We start from the raw sequence: 22,910 nt of genomic DNA, 5'->3' as shown, positions 1-22,910 counted from the left end.
GATGTGTCTGTACCAAAGGCATTCGTTTGATCTTTAACTCTTTGTTATAAATTTCGGATTGGTTGTTATCCAAATCAAATCTCCAACGCTCATATCTCAGGCAATATTGGCCCGATCAACTGATAGTTTTACCAGCCAATATTATTTTCGATTTTCTGAAATTTGCAAGTTGATGTCACCCGTTAACAAAGAAGTGGTAATCTTGTCAGACACTGAATTTTATTTCTTAGAAACTTTCTATGATAATCTAAATTAATATTAATAAGCTCAAAAACATTTAGAATATTCTATACATTGAAGTAATTTTAAAAAGTATTTTTGCATTTAGATATGAGTGTTTTTCAGTTTTTCAAATCTACCAATATATTAAAAAGGTCATATGCCAAAAGACGGCCGGACCGAACTTTTCATACCCTCCACCATAAAATGGAATAATTAGTTTTCATTCCTGTCCCCAACTTTAAGTGGGTACGTTAAAATGTCAGATAATGTACATAAAATGCTTCAATGGGGAGGCCCTTTTTATGGTGCCTATATATAACTATGTATGTATGTTGACAATTTTTGGTGGGCTAGAAATTGAGAGGTATCGTTATATAGGGGTTATAATAAAACATGGACCTATGTTGACAGTTTTTGATGGGAGCCTTCAATGTAAAATAACTCCTAATTCGATTAAAAATAGTAGCTAGAATTCTCAAAATACCGAACATCGGTACATAACGTGGGAACTTCAAATGTCATTAACAGCTAGTTCGGAGGTATGTGGGCTTTACGAAAAAATGAACTTAAAGGAACAATTTTTGTTGCAGAATTTTTGTTGGCTTTTAAATTTCAAATTACAGAAAGTTCATCTAAAAAATAAAGCTAAGGTACGGAAAATCGGGAGGTTTGTTTTGGGGCTATACCAAATCATGGACCTACGTTCGGTTAAACATTTTAAGTAAAATCCTCAAAGTACCGAAAATCGGGAAATATCGTTATATTGGGGCTATGTTGAAAATTGTTGATGCAGATGTGTGGTGAACCTATGTTGACAATTTCTGATGGAGAAGTGTTGTGACCACTAAGAACTTCAAATTACTGCTAGTTCGGTTTAATATTGTAGATAAAACCATAAAATTACTGAAAATCGGGAGGTACTTTTATATGGGGGCTTTATCAAGACATCGACCTTCCTTGACAATTTTTGGTGGAGAGGTGTGGTGACCACTAAGAATTTCAAATGTCAAATGTTCAAATTATAGATAATTCGGTTAAAAGTTGTAGGTAAAATTCTCAAAATACCGAAAATCTGGAGGTACCGTTATATGGCGCTATACCAAAACATAGACCTATGTTCATAATTTTTTCGAATATAAGTTTTTTGTTCACTAAGAACCCTAAATATCAAATTATAGCTAATTCGGTCTAGAAATGTGACATAAAACGTCAAACGTCGGGCGGTAACGTTTTATGGGGGCTATTCCAAAACATGGCCCTATGTCCACTCGTTATATAAGTTAATTGACATTTAAGAACCCTAAATGTCAAATTATAGCTAAATCGGTCTTAAAATGTAGCTAAAAACGTCAAAATACCGTAAATCGGTGGTACCGTTATATGGGGGCTATACCAAAACGTGAACCTATGTCCACAACTTTTGTTATAGAAGTTTATTGACACTTAACAACCCTAAATGTCAAATTATAGATAAATCGGTCTGAAAATGTAGCTAAAAACCTCAAAATACCGTAAATCGGGGGTACCGTTATATGGGGGCTATACCAAAACGTGGACATATGTCCACAAGTTTTGTTATATAAATTTAGTGACGCTTAAGAGCCCTAAATGTCAAATTATAGCTAAATCGGTCTGAAAATGTAGCTAAAAACCTCAAAATACAGTAAATCGGGGGTACCGTTATATGGGGGCTATACCAAAACGTGGACCTATGTGCACAACTTTTGTTATAAAAGTTTATTGACACTTAAGATCCCTAAATGTCAAGCTATAGATAAATCGGTCTGAAAATGTAGCTAAAAACGTCAAAATACCGTAAATCGGGGGTACCGTTATATGGGGGCTATACCAAAACGTGGACCTATGTCCACAAGTTTTGTTATATAAATTTAGTGATGCTTAAGAGCGTAAATCGGGGGGTACCGTTATATGGGGGCTATACCAAAACGTGGACCTATGTGCACAACTTTTGTTATAAAAGTTTATTGACACTTAAGAACCCTAAATGTCAAATTATAGATAAATCGGTCTGAAAATGTAGCTAAAAACCTCAAAATACCGTAAATCGGGGGTACCGTTATATGGGGGCTATACCAAAACGTGGACATATGTCCACAAGTTTTGTTATATAAATTTAGTGACGCTTAAGAGCCCTAAATGTCAAGCTATAGCTACACCATTCTGAAAATGTAGCTAAAAACGTCAAAATACCGTAAATCGGAGGTACCGTTATATGGTGGCTATACCAAAATGTGGTCCTATGTCCACAATTTTTGTTATAAAAGTTTATTGACACTTAAGAACCCTAAATGTCAAGCTATAGATAAATCGGTCTGAAAATGTAGCTAAAAACGTCAAAATACCGTAAATCGGGGGTACCGTTATATGGGGGCTATACCAAAACGTGGACCTATGTCCACAAGTTTTGTTATATAAATTTAGTGATGCTTAAGAGCGTAAATCGGGGGGTACCGTTATATGGGGGCTATACCAAAACGTGGACCTATGTCCACAACTTTTGTTATGTAAGTTTATTGACACTAAAGAACACTAAATGTCAAATTATTACTAAATCGGTCTGAAAATGTAGCTAACAACCTCAAAATACAGTAAATCGGGGGTACCGTTATATGGGGGCTATACCAAAACGTGGACCTATGTGCACAACTTTGGTTATATAAGTTTATTGACACTTAAGAACCCTAAATGTCAAGTTATAGCTACACCATTCTGAAAATGTAGCTAAAAACGTCAAAATACCGTAAATCGGGGGTACCGTTATATGGTGGCTATACCAAAATGTGGTCCTATGTCCACAATTTTTGTTATAAAAGTTTATTGACACTTAAGAACCCTAAATGTCAAGCTATAGATAAATCGGGTCTGAAAATGTAGCTAAAAACGTCAAAATACCGTAAATCGGGGGTACCGTTATATGGGGGCTATACCAAAAAGGTGGACCTATGTCCACAAGTTTTGTTATATAAATTTAGTGACGCTTAAGAGCGTAAATCGGGGGGTACCGTTATATGGGGGCTATACCAAAACGTGGACCTATGTCCATAACTTTTGTTATATAAGTTTATTGACACTAAAGAACACTAAATGTCAAATTATAGCTAAATCGGTCTGAAAATGTAGCTAAAAACGGTAAAATACAGTAAATCGGGGGTACCGTTATATGTGGGCTATACCAAAACGTGGACCTATGTGCACAACTTTTGTTATATAAGTTTATTGACACTAAAGAACACTAAATGTCAAATTATAGCTAAATCGGTCTGAAAATGTAGCTAAAAACGGTAAAATACCGTAAATCGGGGGGTACCGTTATATGGGGGCTATACCAAAACGTGGACCGATATAGCCCATCATCGAACTTGACCTGCCTGCAAACAAAAGACGCATTTTCCCAAAATTTCAGCGTTCTATCTCCATTTTTGTAGATGCTAGAGTGATTACCACAGACGGACGGACGGACGGACATGCACAGATCCACTCAAAATTTTGCCTTTATAGGGTCGCAAATGAGTATTTCAATGCGTTACAAACGGAAAACAAATCTAATATACCCTTCATACTATGGTGGAGGGTATAAAAATAAACGGTCGCAAAAGTACGCGTACAAACGTATATATGGGCTGAAAGAGGACACTCACAGGCATAATCTTACGAAAACGGTAGTCTAGACCACTAAAGTTGGAATTACACTAAAATTGAATACCTGAGGAAAAATAAAATAGCTAACTTCGTGTAAACTCTACGGTAATTTATTGAAACGCTTCTTAAACAATTCTACCTACATAACAAACAAATAATAACACTGTGACACAAAATGGAACTCAAAGTCTGGGGGGTGGAACATTTCTTTTGAATATGAAAGCCCTTGATGAGTATACTAGGAACCCAAAAGGAAATTTTCGCCATAGGTCAAGTTTCTGAGATATCGCGTGATGAAGTTTTTGATTTTTTCCCTATAATACTTTGGAAAATAGCTCCATATCTCTGTTTGGCGTTGTTGTAGCTTCGTTATGTGGTGACATGTCTTCAGTGAAATCGATTGGCGAATCTGTTTGTAGAACATTACATTCTTCTAACTCAATGCCTTTCATGTCCTTTTCGTCCTTTATTTCTTGAACCGTAGTGAAAGTACCACAAGATGAGATTTTTCAGCATCCAAATATTCTACAAAAATGTTGCTCAGACGATTTTAGTACGGTTCCCTTTGACAACTAATCGATTTTGTCCCGTTTTCATTGTCCTTTTTGACATTTAATTGGTTTTGGTTCAGAAATAAACTATGTTTTGTTTTTCTGTATATTCGTCATTGGGTATTTATTGGTATGTACACATAACTATTGGTTATTGCTTATGTAGACATCTGGGGTGCTTCTGAAATATTTACCACAAATAGCTATTGTAATGATGAACACGTTAATAACAAATTTTCTTGGAGGATAGATCCGGTTATCTCAATTTTGGAACCGGATATTCCGACATTAAAACCGATTTTTGAACCGGTTTTAAGTAACCGATTAAACTTATATGTATACCGTTAAAAAGCTTATAGAGTTGTCAATCAAATTAAATTAATTCGCTTTTGAAAACTTTGTTAGTTGCAATTCTAGAACAAAAAACGGTTTTCATAAACCGTTTTTAAGGAAAAATATCAATACGCGCAAATATAAAGATCAAAGGCTGGGGGGCGAACAATTCTTTTTGGCGATGAAAGTCGATGAAGGTAATATTACGAACCCGGAAGGGCAGTTATGCCGTAGGTCAAACTTCTGAGTTATAGCGAAATGAATTCTTTCTTGACAATCTATACATACCTACATGACAAAAACCCTAACGAAATTTGATCGCGCCATAACTTAGAAGTTTGACCTACGGCATAACTGCCCTTCCGGATTCGTAATATTACCTTCATCGACTTTCATCGCCAAAAAGAATTGTTCGCCCCCCAGCCTTTGATCTTCATATTTGCGCGTATTGATATTTTTCCTTTTTCCTTGACCTATGGCGAAAATTTCCTTTTGGGTTCTTAGTATACTCATGAAGGGCTTTCATTTCCAAAAGAAATTTTCCATTCCCCAAAAATGCTGCTGCACAGTGTAATGAGCACAATAACTGTTATAGTTTCCGAGAAATAACTATTTCTTTCTCTAGAACTTTGCAAAAATGACATATTTTTTCGAGATTGGGAACAAATGTCGTCTTTAGGAGCACATCACGCTCACACTTTCCAATATTTTGACTTAATTCTTTTGTTTTTATGAGTCTGAGTCTAACAATTTTGCTGGATTCGTAGTCTGTGTCTGAGACGTGAAAAACTTGGCTTGATATTTTGTAAACACATCTAAAGTTTCACCGTAATCGACTTTAGTGTGAGTGTATGTCTCAGGCTTAAAACGATATATACCTACCCTCAGGATTTTGTCAAAAATTTTGTATTCTCTTTGGAACAATAGTTTTACATCTTACATGTCCTAGAAATCTTACAACCCTTCTATAAGAAACTTTGTTATAGACGTGCTTGCCTTCTTAAAAAGACCTTGTGGTTTTATTTAAGAAATCCTACTGATTTTCAATAACCATACCGATTATGCTAGACGTACTGGTATTTTTATTTTTATACCCTCAGCCTTTAGGCTAGAAAGGGTATATGGGCAAAACTGCCAATTATTTCATATTCCATTTCCAAAAAATTGAATTTTTTCTTTTCGCGCTACATTAACGATTTTTGGTACATAGGTTAAGAAAAAATTCCCCAGTACAAATCCGCTCGCGAGCAAATTTTCGGTTGTTGCGGACAAATGTTATCGCGGTTTTACTTCTGCTTTTAAGAAAAAATTATTATAAACACGCTAATTATTTTATTGAGCACAATTGTCACTAAAAAGTTATCACGAAGTGACGTCATTAAGTAGATTGCATAATATTTGTAAAATGTTTCTCAGCATTCGCGGAATTTACAAAAAATTGACAAAATTTAAATGTAGTCCGAATTTTTTGAAAATATAGATCCATATACCCGTCAAAAATTACAAAAAAGTAACAGTTTTAAATAAAGACTTCACGGGGAATCAAATGAGACCAAACTTATAATCATCGGGATAGTAGTTAGGATATTATAGCCAAAATAAGCACATATTTGTGTTACAAAAAACTAATTTTGGTTTGGAATAATAGTTTTCACACGCATTCTAGAGTCGAAAATATTGGAAAAATTCTATAAGAGTACTTCTTTTATTTTTCTTGAAACTCCCAAGAAAATGGGTGGATTTTGCTTTATCTACATTCACATAGAAGGTTTCCCATTGAGGAAAGTTATCGGGTTGTTGAAATAAATCATTAGACTTCTTAAACGGAAACAGAGTTCAAATAAACCGCTTTAACTTATATGCATTATTAAAATATGTGTAAATCGCGTAATTATCAAAATCGTTTTGTCCGCATGTGATTTTCATGTACAGCAAGACCATATCTTTTAATTTGTATATATTTTTCGAAATATAATTTGGACGCTAAGATGTAGCATCGGCTGCATCTTAGCATTAAAAAACCTATAAAACATCGCTAATTTTCCCAAAGTTCATACAATTTCGTTCCGCATCCGGTTTTAGTGTCACCATGAAAATCTGCATCGATATATACCTATTTCAAGGCAATCAGTCAAGAACCGTGGATGTAGCATCACACACTATTTTTTGGGATAAAATGAATGTAGTACCTTATCAGTGAAGTTTTCAAATCTCCGTTTCCGCAAAACGGAAGATGCTGCACTAATTTTTTCATTGCAGTGCAAGCGGCAGACAGAATACGCGATAAAATGCGCGATATTTTCAAAAACAATATTAGGTGATTTTCCTACCTTGGAATTTCTCGTATCTCGCGTTTTAGTAGATGGAATTTCACGAGTATTGATTTATTAGATCCGCAACGTAAAAATCAAAAATTTGCAATCAAGTACGAGTAAATCGAATGCCAATTGTAAAAATTAGGCCCGAAAAATATGATTTTTAGAAATTTGTTCACACAAAATTTTCGTATTTGGATACAGATTTCTCTGAAGCTGTGTGGGCTACATTCACGACACATATATCAAATAAATCAGAATCGTGAGTTCTTCATTCCTATATATGATTTTTTGAAAAACCTGTTTGCGGAACGAAATTATAAGAAAATTTCAAAAAACACTTAAAATCTGGCTTCAAAATGTCAGCATCATTTAATGGTAGACGCAGATCAAATTTTGAAAAGTAATACATTAGTGAGATGATCCTTATTTAGTTGCCTTCTACTTTTACTTTAACGGGAAAATCGTAAAAAGTGTGGTTTAATCACAAATCGAGAGAAAACAAAAAAAGACACGTTGGCTTCAACCCATTTTTACCCATTTTTTAACATAAATATAGCCACAGCTTCCACGCAAATCAACTTTGAAACCCAATATTTTTTGCCAAGTCTAAAAACATTTCATTTTATCTAAAAGCATTTAAATTGTACAATATACAACCACTATTCGCGAGTTATAAAGGGGTAAACCTTGGCTTCAACGATGTTAAATTTTCAATAATATTGCCCATATACACTTTCATACGGGCAAAATGTGCCTCATCGAAATAATGGTTTTAGACCCCAAGTATGTTTGGACGAAATGTGTTTCAGACAATTTGGAGTTGATTCAGCAATGTCCGTCTGTCTGTCTGGCTGGCTGGTGCGCACGATAACTCTCGAACGGATAACACGATTCGGTTTAAATTTTGGCTTTCGTAATATTTTGTCCAAACTTAGTTTAAGTTCGAAGATGAGCTATATCGGTCCACTCCTTCCGGTACCTCCCCCACAAAAGTTCCAAAATGTTCGGATATTTTGTGGGCATGATAACTCGTGAAGGGAGTAACCGATTGGGTCCATACTTTACACATTGTGAAATTTCTAACAGACTTAGATGAGGTTCCAATATGGACTCAATCGGCCCACTCCTTCGGGTACCTCCCACACAAAATTTCGGATAGGTTCAGTTTAGGACCTGCTCTCGAATCGCTTTGATTTTTTTGCAACAACTTGTATTCACTTCCCTCCATACGACGGTACAAGTTTCATCAGGGGCAAGTCCATACTTCCTGAGAAGTAGGTGCAAAAAGCTCCTACGACTCCTTGTGTAGTAGTTGGAGCGCAAGATAACACTCGATCGGATCTGTCGACCAAATCGACAAAACATAGTATAAATTCGAAGATGGGCTATATAGGTCCACTCCTTCAGGTACCTCCCCCACAAAACTTCAAAAATGTTCGGAAAAATTTTGCGCACGATCACTCTAGAAGGGAGTGACCGATGTAACCTATACTTTGCACATCCTCATATATCTACCAGATATAGATCAGGTTCGAATATGGACTATATTTGTCAACTCCTTCTGGTACCTCTCACACAAAATTTCGGATAAGTTCACTTTAAGACCTGCTCTCGAATCGATTTTATTTTTGTTGAAGCGATTTGCATTCGCTACCTCCATCACGACGGTAAAATTTTTTTTTAGGGGCAAGTCCATATTTCTTGGGAAAAAAGCCCGAAAGGGCGGTCGAACTGTTCAACCGATTTGGTCCAACATTTGGTCTTCGTCATTTTATATTCAAACTTAGTTTCATGGGCAATACCGGTCCACAACTTTCGGTACTTCTCCCCAATATTTAAAAAAATGTCACTAAAATGCTAGGAGATATCACTTGAATGGGGCAACCAATTTGGTCCAAACTTTGGATCTCCTAATATTTTATCAACATTTAGTTTAACTTCTAGAATGGCCCATATCGGTCCTCCCTAAGGCTACCTGCCCTACAAAAGTTCAACATTTGTGTCTTAGTGCAGTTAATTCCTAATCCACATTTTTGTCGGCAAGTTCAAATGTCCAAAAAGGGCCACAAAATTCTGAAGAGACCTTAAATACATTCGATCTGTCCGGAGGTGAAAGTTTCGCTTCACATTGGCTGAGGGTATATATCTGTCGGCAAAGCCGACTGACATATTTTTACTTGTTTAGAAGTTACATTTATTTTCAAAGTGAAAACATACTAGACTTCTAAGGGAACCAACTGAATTTCTATGAGAAAATGGTTTTGTGTAAGAAGGCCTATTGGTCTTCTGTTTAATTAAATATTCTTAAATAAAAGTCGCAAAGTCTCTGCACTGTTTTATTAAAACCATTTCGATTAGTTTTATTGATTAAATGAATTAAAACTCTCCCAAAATAATACAAACACATTTGACTTTAACAATGTTATTTATATGAGAGTAAACAGGCGGTCGGTCACTCACATAGCCGGCAAACAAATAAACGAATTAATTAATATACATACATATCTTGCAATAAATGACGTACACAATAATAATAACATGCTACCAACCCATTTTTAGAGCTTTTATCCATACAATTTAGTACTCAATAACCTCAAAAATGAAAGGAATGTTGCATTTCTAAGAAATAGACAAAAAACCAAAAAAATAGAGCTGTAAAAATCATTTAAAAACCTTTTTCAATATAGCGTTCAGTATAAATAACTTGCATTCTACTGAATAATACCATCAGTTCTCTAGTTTCCATCAAAACATAAAGTTAATTTCTTTAACACAGCATAACAATGAAATTCCTTACACTTGGTTCAGTTTTAGCTTTATCCGGTTTGGCTGCTGCTGGACATTTGCATCATCATGGCGGCGCTGTTAGCAGTTATTCCGTAGAAACTAAACATGAACCAGCCCAGCATCATGGTTGGTCTCATGGTCATGGTGGTGATAGCCATGATTTGGGACACCATGAAGCCCACAGTGTATCACATATTAAACATAATGCTGGACATGGTTTATCCGCTGGCCATGCTAGCCACCATCATGGTTGGGAGGGCCACCATGAAAGTCACAGTGCCTCACATGATGATGGCCATGGTCATGAATATGAACATGGACATGATGAGCATCATGACGAATATGCTCATCCTAAATATGAATTCAAATATGGCGTTAAAGATCATAAGACCGGTGATGTTAAGGACCAATGGGAAGAAAGAGATGGTGATAAAGTTAAGGGTAAGAAACTGCGTTAATTCCAAGCGGAAATATTCTCAATAAAAATTTCTTTACAGGTGGTTATACTTTTAAGGAAGCTGATGGTACTACTCGCATTGTGGAATATCATGCCGATAAACACAATGGTTTTAATGCTATTGTAAAAAATATTGGCCACGCCCATCACTCTGAAGATGAACATCATCATCATCAACATCATGATGGTGGACACAGCGAACATAGCCATGGTCATGGTTGGTAAATTTGAGCTACATTTTATAAAAAAATAAATAAATAATTCTGCATATAAAATAATGTAAAGAAATAGCATTGTAATATATCTTAGTTTGTAAATGGACACTTAATACTATTCCTGGCCATTAAAAAACTATTCTTGCTACATATAAAAAAAGCTTTTCTTTTCTCAATGTTTATAATGCATGCCTTGGGTTGGAGAGGCTAGAAACTTGAAATTTGAGATGAGGATTATTATTGGTCTGCTGGGATAAGTCTGACTTTTTGGAAATTGGTACTGGAAGCGTACGAAAAGTACCAAAAGCTACTTAATATTGCCTAATGGCACCGACGTAGCCAGGGGAGGGGCCCGGGGGGCCCGGGCCCCCCCCGAAATGATTTTAGTTCCTATAGGATATTAGCTTATGTTACACATTTTATAATTTTTGAGTAAAATTTTAAACTGTTTTAAATTGTTAAAGAAATATGTAAGGTAATTGGGAGCATTACAGAGAATTATTTAACTACATTGGTATACCCAGCAAAATGTTCGATGCCAAAGATGATATTCAATCATGGGTACAAGTGATCTGGCATGTCATCTTTTTAGCATTTTCACTCATGAATTTTATATGAGCGTGACCCCCCAAAGATGACATTCATTTTCGGATCTGAAGATGACATTCATTTTCGGATCCTAAGTCTGTCATTTTGGCCAATGCTTTGGCATGTCATTTTCACCAATGCTTTGGCATGTCATTTTCACCAAATCGTTGCAATGACATTATCATTACGACGAGAGTTTTAACAACGTTGGTTGTGATTTCGAGTCTCCGAATTGTAAATAATTAATCTTATTTATTTAGAAAAATGTGTATAAATAAAAACACAAAATTCATCTCTATTGGATCGATGGAATGGGTTCAAAAGCTGATGAAAAGATCTGATCTTTCATGACTTCCTTTGCATGGGTTTAAATGCTGATGAAAAGATTCGATCTTTCACGACTTCCTTTACATTGCTTCAAATGCTAATGAAAAGATCGGATGTTTCACGACATCGTTTGAACCAATGCAAAAGATGCCATGAAATCACGTCATCGCATGGAACACCTTCCTTCAAATTTTGCTGGGTACTTATTGTCCAACATATTTGAAAATATAAAAATAATGAACAAGTTAGGCTTTTTGAGCAATTTTATGCATAGTTCTTGTTAAGTTTTAAGGTGTTGTTTAAGCGTTTAATCGGAATTTTAGGCCGACTGTAAGTGTTACTGAGGTCAGAACAATACTTTTGTTTGTATCTATTGAACGTTTCTAACATATTACGTCCAATACTTTTGCTTACAACATCAAAAAAAACATTTTTGCGATATTTTGTTTTTGAAATTTTTTATACGAGCAATTCAACAATAAAATGTAAAACCGTTGCTTAATCTTTGTGGTTTTAAGTGTTTGTATATTTCCTCTAACACGGTTTTTAATGACCTATTTTGAAATTTCAGAACAATTACAAATTTCAGAAATTTTTATAGCCTAGGTTACCTTCAGGCCATGTAGTGATATACTCTGAAAATTTCAGGAAGATCAGTTCAGCGGTTTTTGAGTCCATAAACTTCAAACAAACGTACAAACATTTTTCTACTTTATATATATTGATTTACAGTGGTGGCCAATACATTTGCAACAAAATTGCACCTTTTTAGAAATTTTATTTTAAATATTTTTTTGAAAGTAAATTTTTTTTTGCAATTATTTATATTTCATTGTCTCAAATATAAGAATATAAAAAGTTTTGACACGTTGTACAACAAAAAATTTTAAAAAATATGAAAATACATAACACGCCTAAAAATTTAATGGTCAAAACATATGCAACTGAACCAAATCCGATGCAAAAATCTTCAGTATTTTGTAAAATATAATTTTTTTGTTTGAGTGATGTAATTTGTTTTTGTTTTGGGAAGATTAAAAGTGAATAAAATTTTAAAACTGGTCGTACGGGAGAAGTATGGATATGGATGGGACCAAGGGGCAAAATTTTCAAAACTAATGGAAATTTCTTCACATTTCAGTTGCCAATTTAATAAAATTCAAAGCTTAGAGTGCAGTTGCATCATTTATTTGCAAAAGCCAGAAGTCTGGGTCTTGAAAAACATATGATCGTAGGGATTTGGTCCATATCAGAATGATGGAGACTGATGTATTGAAGTTATAACGGGCGGTATCATTGGAAATTTTGGATTCTATAAACTTAAAAAGTTTTAGAAAGCTCATCAAATGATAACTAAACACCAAAATTGAGTATGTAGACACTTCCAGAAAAACGAAATGAATGGACTATAAATAATTGCAAATAAATACTTAATTTTAATTTCAAAAAATATTTTGAATAAAATTTCCTAAAACGTGCAATTTTGTTGCAGATGTATTGGCCACCACTGTATTACATATTTTTTCCAATCGGAAACAGTATCTTCTTCGTCAAAATCTCAACAAGTACCACACGACTTTGCGGACAGAAATATACCCTGAGCCTGTGCGAACTGAAACTTTCATCTATAGACAGATCGAGTAGCGGCTACACAGCCAAAATCCTTAAACCCAAAAACTATGCAGTAGGAGATTTTCAGAAATGTTTACCCATTTTCGGACGTATGAACTTGCAAACAAAATATGGATCTGTCTCATTATATTGCGAAGGAGGTATAGAGAAATTGACCGGACCGACATAGTTCATTTTGGGAGTAGATCTTATTTTTGGAGTCATTACTTTTAAAAGATATAGCGCCCACCAGTCATTTCAGTTCGCCACAGTATAATTTTCACTTTTTGACCCAAATGTCAGAAAATATGTACTTGCCCACGAAACACAAGGAATATCTTCAGTGAAAATTGCTAAAGATCCTCAAATATACATCAAACTGCACTTAAATAACTATTTTAAAGGTTTGCTAGGGAGGTACCCCAGTATGGCCCATTTTCGAGCAAAAACAAAGTGTTGAAAAAAATATTACTAAATCCAAATTTTGAACCAAATCTGTTGCTCCGTTCAAGAAAACTCGCGCATACCACTTTAGCTAAAATTCTGAAAATAACGGAAGAAGTAGACCGAAAAGCACCATCTTCGAATTTTGTGTGTATAAGGCTCGCTGAAATATTGCGATAAACAAAGTTTGGACCAACGCAGTATCCGGTTCGAAAGTTGTCGTGCGCATTAGCAACTACACACGATTTCCTTAGGTGTTCTTTACAGCTTTCGGGCCATTTTCTCTGGAAGTATAGACTTGCCTCTGAAAAACTTTACGATAGTAATAGGAGCCCCGGGAACACTTGTTCCAAAAAAGCAAAGCGTTTCCAGAGAGTTTTTTTATTTACACTATGCAACACTGAAAATGCAAACAACTTCTAGTATTCATTTTTTGAAAGTAGATATTTAGACTACAAAACCCCTAGTAGGGTTTTGTCCTGTCAGATCCAGTTCGGATTTTATGGCCTCATCTAAACCGGGCTAAATTTACACTTTTTTGCATTTATCAGGCCTTTATCTCAGAACCGAATAGGAATTTGGCCTTACTGTCTTTAGCAATATTGTAGTCCCAAACTAGTAGAACATATTTCTTGAAAATACCACATACGAAAACACTCCAATTTTACATGATTGCTGAAATTCAGGTCTGTATCGGTTAAACTACTGGGAGTTGAACCAAGTAACCTTTTGCAAAAATCTTCCAAGAAAGTTCTCAACAATTCTTTAGAACATTCTGAAACTCTAAAATGCTTACTTCATGTTGTTTCAGCGGTATTTTGCATCATATTTTTTACAACACGTATTTCAAACACAGTTCACACCAACAGTTTATTCTCGCATTTCGGATTTCACTACATTTTACAACAATGACATGTTCTGAAGAGATGAGAAATGTAATACATTCCAGGGAATATTTTTCCAAAAGAAAATATTCAGAAAAAATTAACGGTTTTGGAGATACGGTGCGAAATGTATAAAAATTGTGGAATTTTTGCATATATTTTGAAATTTGAGGCAATAAATGTAGTTCTTCGAGTTCGTTAGTTCTTCAAACATTTTATTCTTGTCCTTATCTGCAAATTTGCTTCAGAAGTCAGAAGAAGATTCGCATTGGTTTCAGAGATATAGCCGTGAATTTCTTTAAAAACTTAATATTTAACCATGTTTAGATGGGGCAATAAAATGCGAGCTGGATCTGACACAACAAAAGCCAACTAGGGTTTCTTGTCGTTTGGGTCTGTACTTTCAAAAAATCTTCAGTACGAATTGTTTGCACAAGATCACCTTAAAAATGTTGCACAGTGTTATTAATTTATTTATTTCATATTTTTACTTATAACTAAATTATTAGCAAAAAAGAAGTGAAGCCATGACCATTGAGGTCTTAAGCTTACACAGCTTATCCAGAGAGGTTTTAAACTGCACTTCGCTTAAAATTTTTTAAATACTCTGCGGAAGTTTGCCGAATGAGTAGATCGATATGGCCCATTTTCGAAGTTGATCAAAATATCACGAAGGCTAAATTTTGGACCGAATCGGTTGATCTGTTTGAGAATTATCGTGCTCTACGAAGGGACATAGATAGGTCGAAACAGATTTCTTCCAAACATACTTTCGCCCTAAAGTCATTATTTCGATGAGGCACATTCTGGCTAAAGGCTGAGAGTATAAAAAAATTTAGATTGGCAAAAATTGTGTTTATGGATTTTTGCTAAAAGAATGTATACATGTATAGACCTTGGATTGGGCGACATAATTTCATTTTAAAAGAAGTTAAGACTGGATTCCAGAGTTTCCTTTGTTCCTGATAAATTTATGGAAAGATCCAGACTTTCTATAAGTGAAGTCCGACGATTGTACGCAAAAATTAGTCTATTGATATATGCACGATTTGGCGACAGAATTTGTCATTTACATAACCGCGATTAGGTGCTAGAATTTCTTGATGGATAGACTAACTTTGCTCAGCATTAGTTCTCGGCCTTCAGAAATTCTTTGTGATAAGAAGACATCGGATTTTTGCATATTTTTGAAAATTATAATGTTAAGATATTTGAAAATTAAATGTTAAGATATTTCTAAAGTTTTCCGTTGTATTCGCTTTCTTTGCTCTTACAGAAGTGATATCACTGAATTTCATAACATTCACTGTAGTTGTGAATTAGTTGATAAATACGCCCAATATATTAACTGTGACATATTGTCAAAAAAGTTATAAAAACAAGATAAAATTGGCTAAAAAGTCTTACGCCATTTGAATTTAAAAAATAGTAATGAAAATTATTTCATCAGTAGAATAGGTCTAAAATAAGGTTTACATCTTTGCTAAATAAGACATTTTCGCTAACATGAATTTTCAAAATTTTGGTCAGGTGCCCCCCCCCCCCCCCCGAAATGAAATCCTGGCGACTCCCTGCCTAATGGTATTTAGCATAGCTGTGTAGGGGTGAAATACGAATGGATTTGTGGAACTACTAATTGAAGTATTACAAAAATAACTAAAAGGTTCTAAATGCCGTGTCATGATATTTAGCAAAATTTTGAAATTCGAATTGTCAATCACTGTGTAGTAGAGCTGACATATCACTGGCGCTATCGATAGTATCGATACTCTATTTTGAAAGTTCATATCAAAATTGTGTAAATAATAGTCTGTAATAAAGGTAAAGGTTATCTACATAGCGGGGTAGCCGAGACACACACACTACTTAAAGACTACAGACGATGTAACCTTTGCATCTTGAAATTGGGGCAAAATTAGGTCCCAAAGAGATCAGTAGATCTCACAACGCTTACATCAAGAGCAAATCAGTAGAAACCTCCTTACAGGAGGTTTCTCGATAAACAGAGGGCGTTGAGTAATCGACTGCAAGGCCAGAAATACATCTCGAGGGGGGGTTCCGGGCTGAGTGTCACGACAGTGGCCAAAAATAGTCAAAACCAAGTACCTCGGAGTACAAATATATTGATGGGAGTCTACAGAAAACATTTGAAGTTTGTTACTGATAAGTAGGGTTTTGGGTAGGGAAATCCCGCACCGGGAAATCCCGGGAATTCTCGGTTTTTTGGTTACGGGATTTTCCCGGGAAACAAAATCATATTTCGCGGGAAATCGGGAAATATTTTTTTTTATATTTATCACAACTAATATTGAATGAATGAACTAAATATGTCCCTCACTTTTATACCATAGAATCAGAAATCGATTAGATTTTACAGAATTAATAAATTAGAAAAGATTTGGAAATAACTTTGATCTACAAAAGTGTTTTCAGGGAAAAAGTTATAAGAGCCTTACCAAAAACATGGACTATAACGACGGATTTTTATTCTGTTTAGTTTAAGTGCGAAAGAATATTTTCTATTTTAAAGAGGGTCCGGCTTGCTGGCTGGTGCGCACGATAACTTTCGAACGAAGCCACCGATCAGGTCAAAATTTTGGCAATAGGGATTTTTTGGACCATATCGGCGGCCCACTACTTCCGGTACCTTCCTCACAAAAGTTCAACAATTATCGCTAAAATGGTGCGCACGATAACTTTCGAAGGGAATAACCGAATCGGTCATTATTTTGCATATGGTAATATTAGTTCCAGGCATAGAACCGGGTCCACACAAAATTCGGAAAAAGTGAAGTTTTAGAGCTTCTCTCGGATCGATTTGAAATTTTTCAGCAATTTGGCCCCCTTTACGACGCACATACGAGTAATATAGGCCAAAAGTTGATCAAAACTCAACATATAAAAATCGCGTTTTTAAAAACAAACTATTGGTAAACAGTCACCTGACCCTTTTCCCCATTCGCTATGACCATCCGCAACTATCTGCGGTTAACCAATCCAAAGCAGCAGCCGATTGAACTCAGCTATAATGAAAGCAAAAAAGTACATTCTCAAATATTATAAAATGAAGTGAACCTTGAAATAAACATATTTTCGCGAAAATTTATAATTTTCAAGGTTTTTTGTTTTTGTATATTCTCCGTACAAGATAAGCTTATAAAAGTTCCAATTTGTTTTTGCAGCTTCACTCTTTAATAATAGTGGTGCGTCTCTTCCTTCATGCATATTTTTTATGAAAATTTTTAAGATACCTCAAATTTCAAAAGTGAAAAAGTGCATGACGCGAACGTTTGCGGACCATAATTACTTTTGGTGATTTATGCACTGAAGTCTCCTACATTAGATCCAATCATAATATATTGCGCATTTTTGCGCCATTCTGAAAAAATCTCATTCTTATCAACTAAAACCATTGAATTATTTAAATATGGAAGTATTTAAGAAAAACATTTACAAAATAGAAGTATATGTATTTTGGTTCCAGCGTTCGCCAAATCTACTTATTTTATTTGTACTCATGTGTATTATAGCTCATAAAAATCGCCAAAGATAATTGTTTTTGCATCTTCACTATTAATTTATTGTGATACATCCCGTCATCTTTTTATGATAACTCAAATTTCAATGGTGAAATACTACATGATGCGAACGTTTGCGGACCATAGTTACTTTTGATGTTTTATGCAAAATTCTGCAGATTATGCTGATTATGCAACTACGCATAGTTGCGCCAATCTGAAATAATCATATTTTTCTCCACTGCAATCATGAAAACCTTTAAATTTGTTTCTGCAGTTAAATTGGAAAAATTTATGTAAAACAATTTAAAAAAAAAATAAAAAAATATTTTGGCAACGTTTGCCAACACTAATTTTTGATCTGTCTTATAGCCGGGGCTCTTATTTATCAGACTAAATCAAAACTTTTAATAAATGTTTGCGCCATTCGGAAAAATCACTGGTTTTTCTGAAGTAAAATTTAAATAATTTATGTAAAACAATTAAAAAAAAAAATTACAAAAATATTTTGGCAACGTTTGCCAACACTAATTTTTGATCTGTCTTATAGCCGGGGCTCTTATTTATCAGACTAAAGCAAAACTTTTGATGAATCTTTGCGCCATTCGGAAAAATCACTGCTTTTTCTGAAGTAAAATTTAAATAATTTATGTAAAGCAATTTTAAAAAAAATTACAGAAATAATTTGGCAACGTTTGCCAACACTAATTTTTGATCTGTCTTATAGCCGGGGCTCTTCTTTATCAGACTAAAGCAAAACTTTTGATGAATCTTTGCGCCATTCGGAAAAATCACTGGTTTTTCTGAAGTAAAATTTAAATAATTTATGTAAAACAATTTTGAAAAAATTACAAAAATATTTTGGCAACGTTTGCCAACACTAATTTTTGATCTGTCTTATAGCCGGGGCTCTTATTTATCAGACTAAATCAAAACTTTTGATAAATGTTTGCGCCATTCGGAAAAATCACGGGTTTTTCTGAAGTAAAATATGGGTAAGACAACAAGTGCGCACTGGGGTTATAACTTTTTGCACTTTTTTGCAAATATCAAAAATACCACCACATAGCCGTGTAGAAATAAGGTAGGTAGGTTTGTACCAATTTTCAGCTTGATCGGACCTATACAACGCTTTTAGTGCATTATTTAACTCATATCCGATGCTAATATATATGGGAGCTATATCAAAATCTGGACCGATTTTCATTATTTTCTACAAAAATAGTCCTTGGACCAAAGATATGATTTGTGCAAAATATTATATCAATCGGATTATAAATGAGGTTTTTAGGAGTTTTAATCAACTTTTAACATACATTACTCCTATGTGCGACGATACAAATTTTATCGGGGGCAAGTCCATACTTCCTGAGATAATGTCTTAAAAGCCACAAGAAACCTTGACGGCAGCAACAACAGCAACACACTCTCTCTCTTAAATGTTTGGCAAAATGTTTTGTGTGGGTCATTGTTAAAACGGTACAAATTTCGGGGCAAATTCATACATCCTAAGAAATTGGCTCAAAAACTCAAAAAAGCCCCTAGAAACGTCAGAAGTGTTCTGTTTGCTTCTTTTCTTTAGGTCCGAGGCTGAGGGTATATCTCAGTCGGCAAACATACGATTTTCGTATGGGAAATCCCGGATTCCCGGGAATATCGATTTTTTGATTCCCGATTCCCGGGAATGATAAAAAACCGGGAAAACCCAAAACCCTACTGATAAGTCAAGTATTTTTGTCTATATGAGGGTTCAAAACCGATAATTGCTGGAAATTTAAATTTTTTTTCTAATTTTCCCAAAATTAATAATATTTATTGTCTTCAAATATTTGAATATTTAAAGTAACGGTCATTATAAAACTGATTTTTATGTTGCTTTGGATGTAATAAAATTGGCTTCACATTTGTTTGGAAATAAGTGGTAATACAGTTACCCAGGCCTGTAGTTCTAGTTCATCAATTTTATGAAGCAAATTTTAAAATTAGTGGAGTGGGAAAACATTTTATAAAAGTGTATATAGATATTATTTGCTGCTTGAGTTGTGAAAAGTGAGTATTTCAAATCTATAAAGGTACAAGTTGCAGAGGTTTGCAGACACACATGTTATTTACCTTTTTCAGTGACCATCGCATTAGGTGTCGACTAAAGCTTGAAAACGAATGCACCGATCATCATATATTTTTGTGGGCTTATTAAGTACCTAACAATGTTGTCTTTAAACGAGGGAATTTTAAAGTTCAACCGAAAGCAACAGTGTTGTGACTTCATAATTTTGCGTTTAAATTTTATCGATTTTTGTCGGTAACTCAACAAATGAGTTAGAGAATCGCATTACTGGCGAAGACTAAATGCCAAATATCAGCTACTTCGGTTAGATAATGTGGTTAAAACCTTCAAAATACCAAAAATCGGGCGGTATCGTTCTATACCAAAACATGGACCTATGCCCATAATTTTTATCAGAAAAGTTTTTTGTTTGAACACCCAATGCAGAAGCCCATTCGGTCTAGAATCTCAGGTAATATCTTCAAAATTCCGAAAATCGGGACGTACCGTTATATGGAGTCTGTATCAAAACGTGGACGTATGTCCATATTTTTTATCCGGAAAGCATTTTTTGTCAACTGGGAACTCTACACCTCAAAATTCAGCCGAATTGGTCGATAAATTTAGCCAAGATATAAAAAATATCGCTAATTGGGAAGTCCCGTTATATGGGGGGGGGGGGGGGGGGACCGAAACGTGGACCGACCTTCCCAATTTTTGCCTCGACATTGTCAGCCAACAATAAGTACTACTTGTACCAAAATTCATCCATCTTCTATTTTTGGCCACTGTTTATATGAACTCGCGACATAGTGCGTCGGTAGAGGACTGTATTGATGAGATGCTGAAAAGCGAAAAATTAACGTCTTGTGTGTTTCGATCGTGCTTATGTTGATGACGTAGTAGTGCTAATAAGGTGCTAATGTTTCTGAGCTGAGCTTATTCAAGGTGCTCTGGTACAGCTGTGAAACTGGTGAAGTGACAATGGTTCTGGTCGACTCGTAGAATATGGAACTCGTACTATTCAACCGAAAACGCAAAATGCCCCAATTCCTGCTATCAATTTTGGAAGGAGTTGCATCGAAACTTTCCCTGGAAGCTAAATAGATTGGAACCATCATAACTGATTGATTGGCACGTACCATCCGTTCGAGAGCGAATCGGCTGATCCATTCGAGAGTTACCGTGCGCTTCAGCCACTAGACATGGTGTCATGTGGTTTTTTTACAGCTTTCGAGCTATTTTCCCAGGACGTATGGATTTCCACCTGAAAAACTTGTAGCGTCGTAATGAAGGCAGCGAATACAACAAAAATCAAAGCGATTCGAAAACAGGTCTTAAACTGAACTTTTCGGATATTTTGTGTGGGAGGTACCCGAAGGAGTGTACCGATATTGTCCACATTGGAACCTCATCCATATCTGTTAGAAATTTTACGATGTGCAAAATATGGACCAATTCGGTTACCCCCTTCAAGAGTTATGGTGCGCACAATTTTTCCGAACATTTTTAACTTTTGTGGAGAAGGTACCGGAAGGAGTGGACCGATATGGTTCATATTCGAACTTAAACTAAGCTTGGACAAAACATTACGATGGCCTAATATTGGATAGGTTCGTCCGTCCGAGTATTATTTTGCGCTCCAGCCATTTCACATGGTACCATAGAGGTACCATAGAGGTTGTTTACTGCTTTCGGGCTATTTTCTCAGGATGTCTGGACTTGCTCCTGAAAAAATGGTATCGTCGTAATGGTGGCAGCGAATACAAGTGTAAGGTTGAAACAAAAATCAAAGCCATTCGAGAACAGGCCTTAATCTGAACTTTTCCGAAATTGTAAGTGCGAGGGAGTGTATCGTAATTTTGTAAATTTTGTTGGACAGGTACCTGAAGGAGTGGACCGATATGACCCATATTCGAAATTAAACTAAGTTTGGAAAACATATAACGATTGCCAAATTTTGTATCAAATCGGTTCATCCGCCCGAGAGTTATCGTGCGCTTCTAAAATCGACTATAAATTGTCTAAAACGGATTTCGTCCAAAACCATTATTTCCTTGAGGATCATTTTGCGCGTATGAAAATGTATATACCCTCGATAGCATAAATGACGACGGTATAAAAAGGATTACCGAAGAGAGGACGAAGAAAGGTGTCATTGCACTTTATTGGTGCAAAAATTCCATTGGAAAAAGTTGCGGGCTCAGATCGCAAGTCACACACTTGCTGCATGTGACCGTGGTTCTGCCCATTTTAACATATGGTGGACTTGTCGTTGGCAAGCACTTGGGAATAGGGCACTACTGTCCATACAATGAAGCGGACAAAAGGCTGCTTAAATTCTGATTACCGCAGCAATCAAAATTACTCCTCAGGCTACCTTGAACGTGATCCTAGATCCCCCACCTCTTGATATCCTGGTTCAGTTTCAGGCTGTGAATACGTCGATAGTCAGGATCGTGGCAGAATTCACATTTCCGTGGCAGAATTCACATATGGGAATGTCTTAAACTTTATTGATAGTCAACTTGAATCAGACGAAAGCAATCGCATAAGCGATTTCGTACTGAACTCCTGCAGGTTTGACTCACTCTCCGTAATTTTTCCAAAAAAAAGATCTACTACAAAAAGGCACACCGTTGATGGCTTATGGAACCTGAGTGTAGGACATCCAAAGCAATGGCTTCGGATCTCGTTGTAGAACGACTTTGCTTTTTCCCCTTGTTACACACAAGAAAACACTGACTACTGGGTCTAGTATAATCTCAGCTTCCTTTCTGACAAAGATCCCATTATCCTTTTTAAATTTATCAAACCCTTATTTGTTAATATCCAAATATACTACAAATATATTGCTCAGAGGGTTTTAGGTACGGTTCTCATTGATGACTAATCGATATTTTCACGTTTTCATGATGCTTTTTGACATTTACCCGGTCTTGCTTCAG

At 35.4% G+C, this 22,910-nt stretch overlaps 1 protein-coding gene across 1 annotated transcript; it reads left to right on the top strand.

Moving 5' to 3' along the window:
• Positions 1-9,867: 9,867 nt before the first annotated feature.
• LOC141403183 (uncharacterized) lies at positions 9,868-10,553 on the top strand. The gene is made up of 2 exons (XM_073985360.1): positions 9,868-10,312; positions 10,369-10,553. The coding sequence occupies exons 1-2, from the start codon at positions 9,868-9,870 to the stop codon at positions 10,551-10,553; spliced, it is 630 nt and encodes a 209-aa protein (XP_073841461.1).
• Positions 10,554-22,910: the final 12,357 nt, after the last annotated feature.

This window comes from Musca autumnalis, unplaced genomic scaffold (genome assembly GCF_047663935.1).
Source record: "Musca autumnalis isolate F117 unplaced genomic scaffold, ASM4766393v1 scaffold_4, whole genome shotgun sequence".
In the NCBI taxonomy this organism is placed as follows: domain Eukaryota; kingdom Metazoa; phylum Arthropoda; class Insecta; order Diptera; family Muscidae; genus Musca; species Musca autumnalis.
The sequence above is the reverse complement of the archived record's forward strand: the minus strand, read 5'-3'. Positions and strand labels throughout refer to the sequence as shown.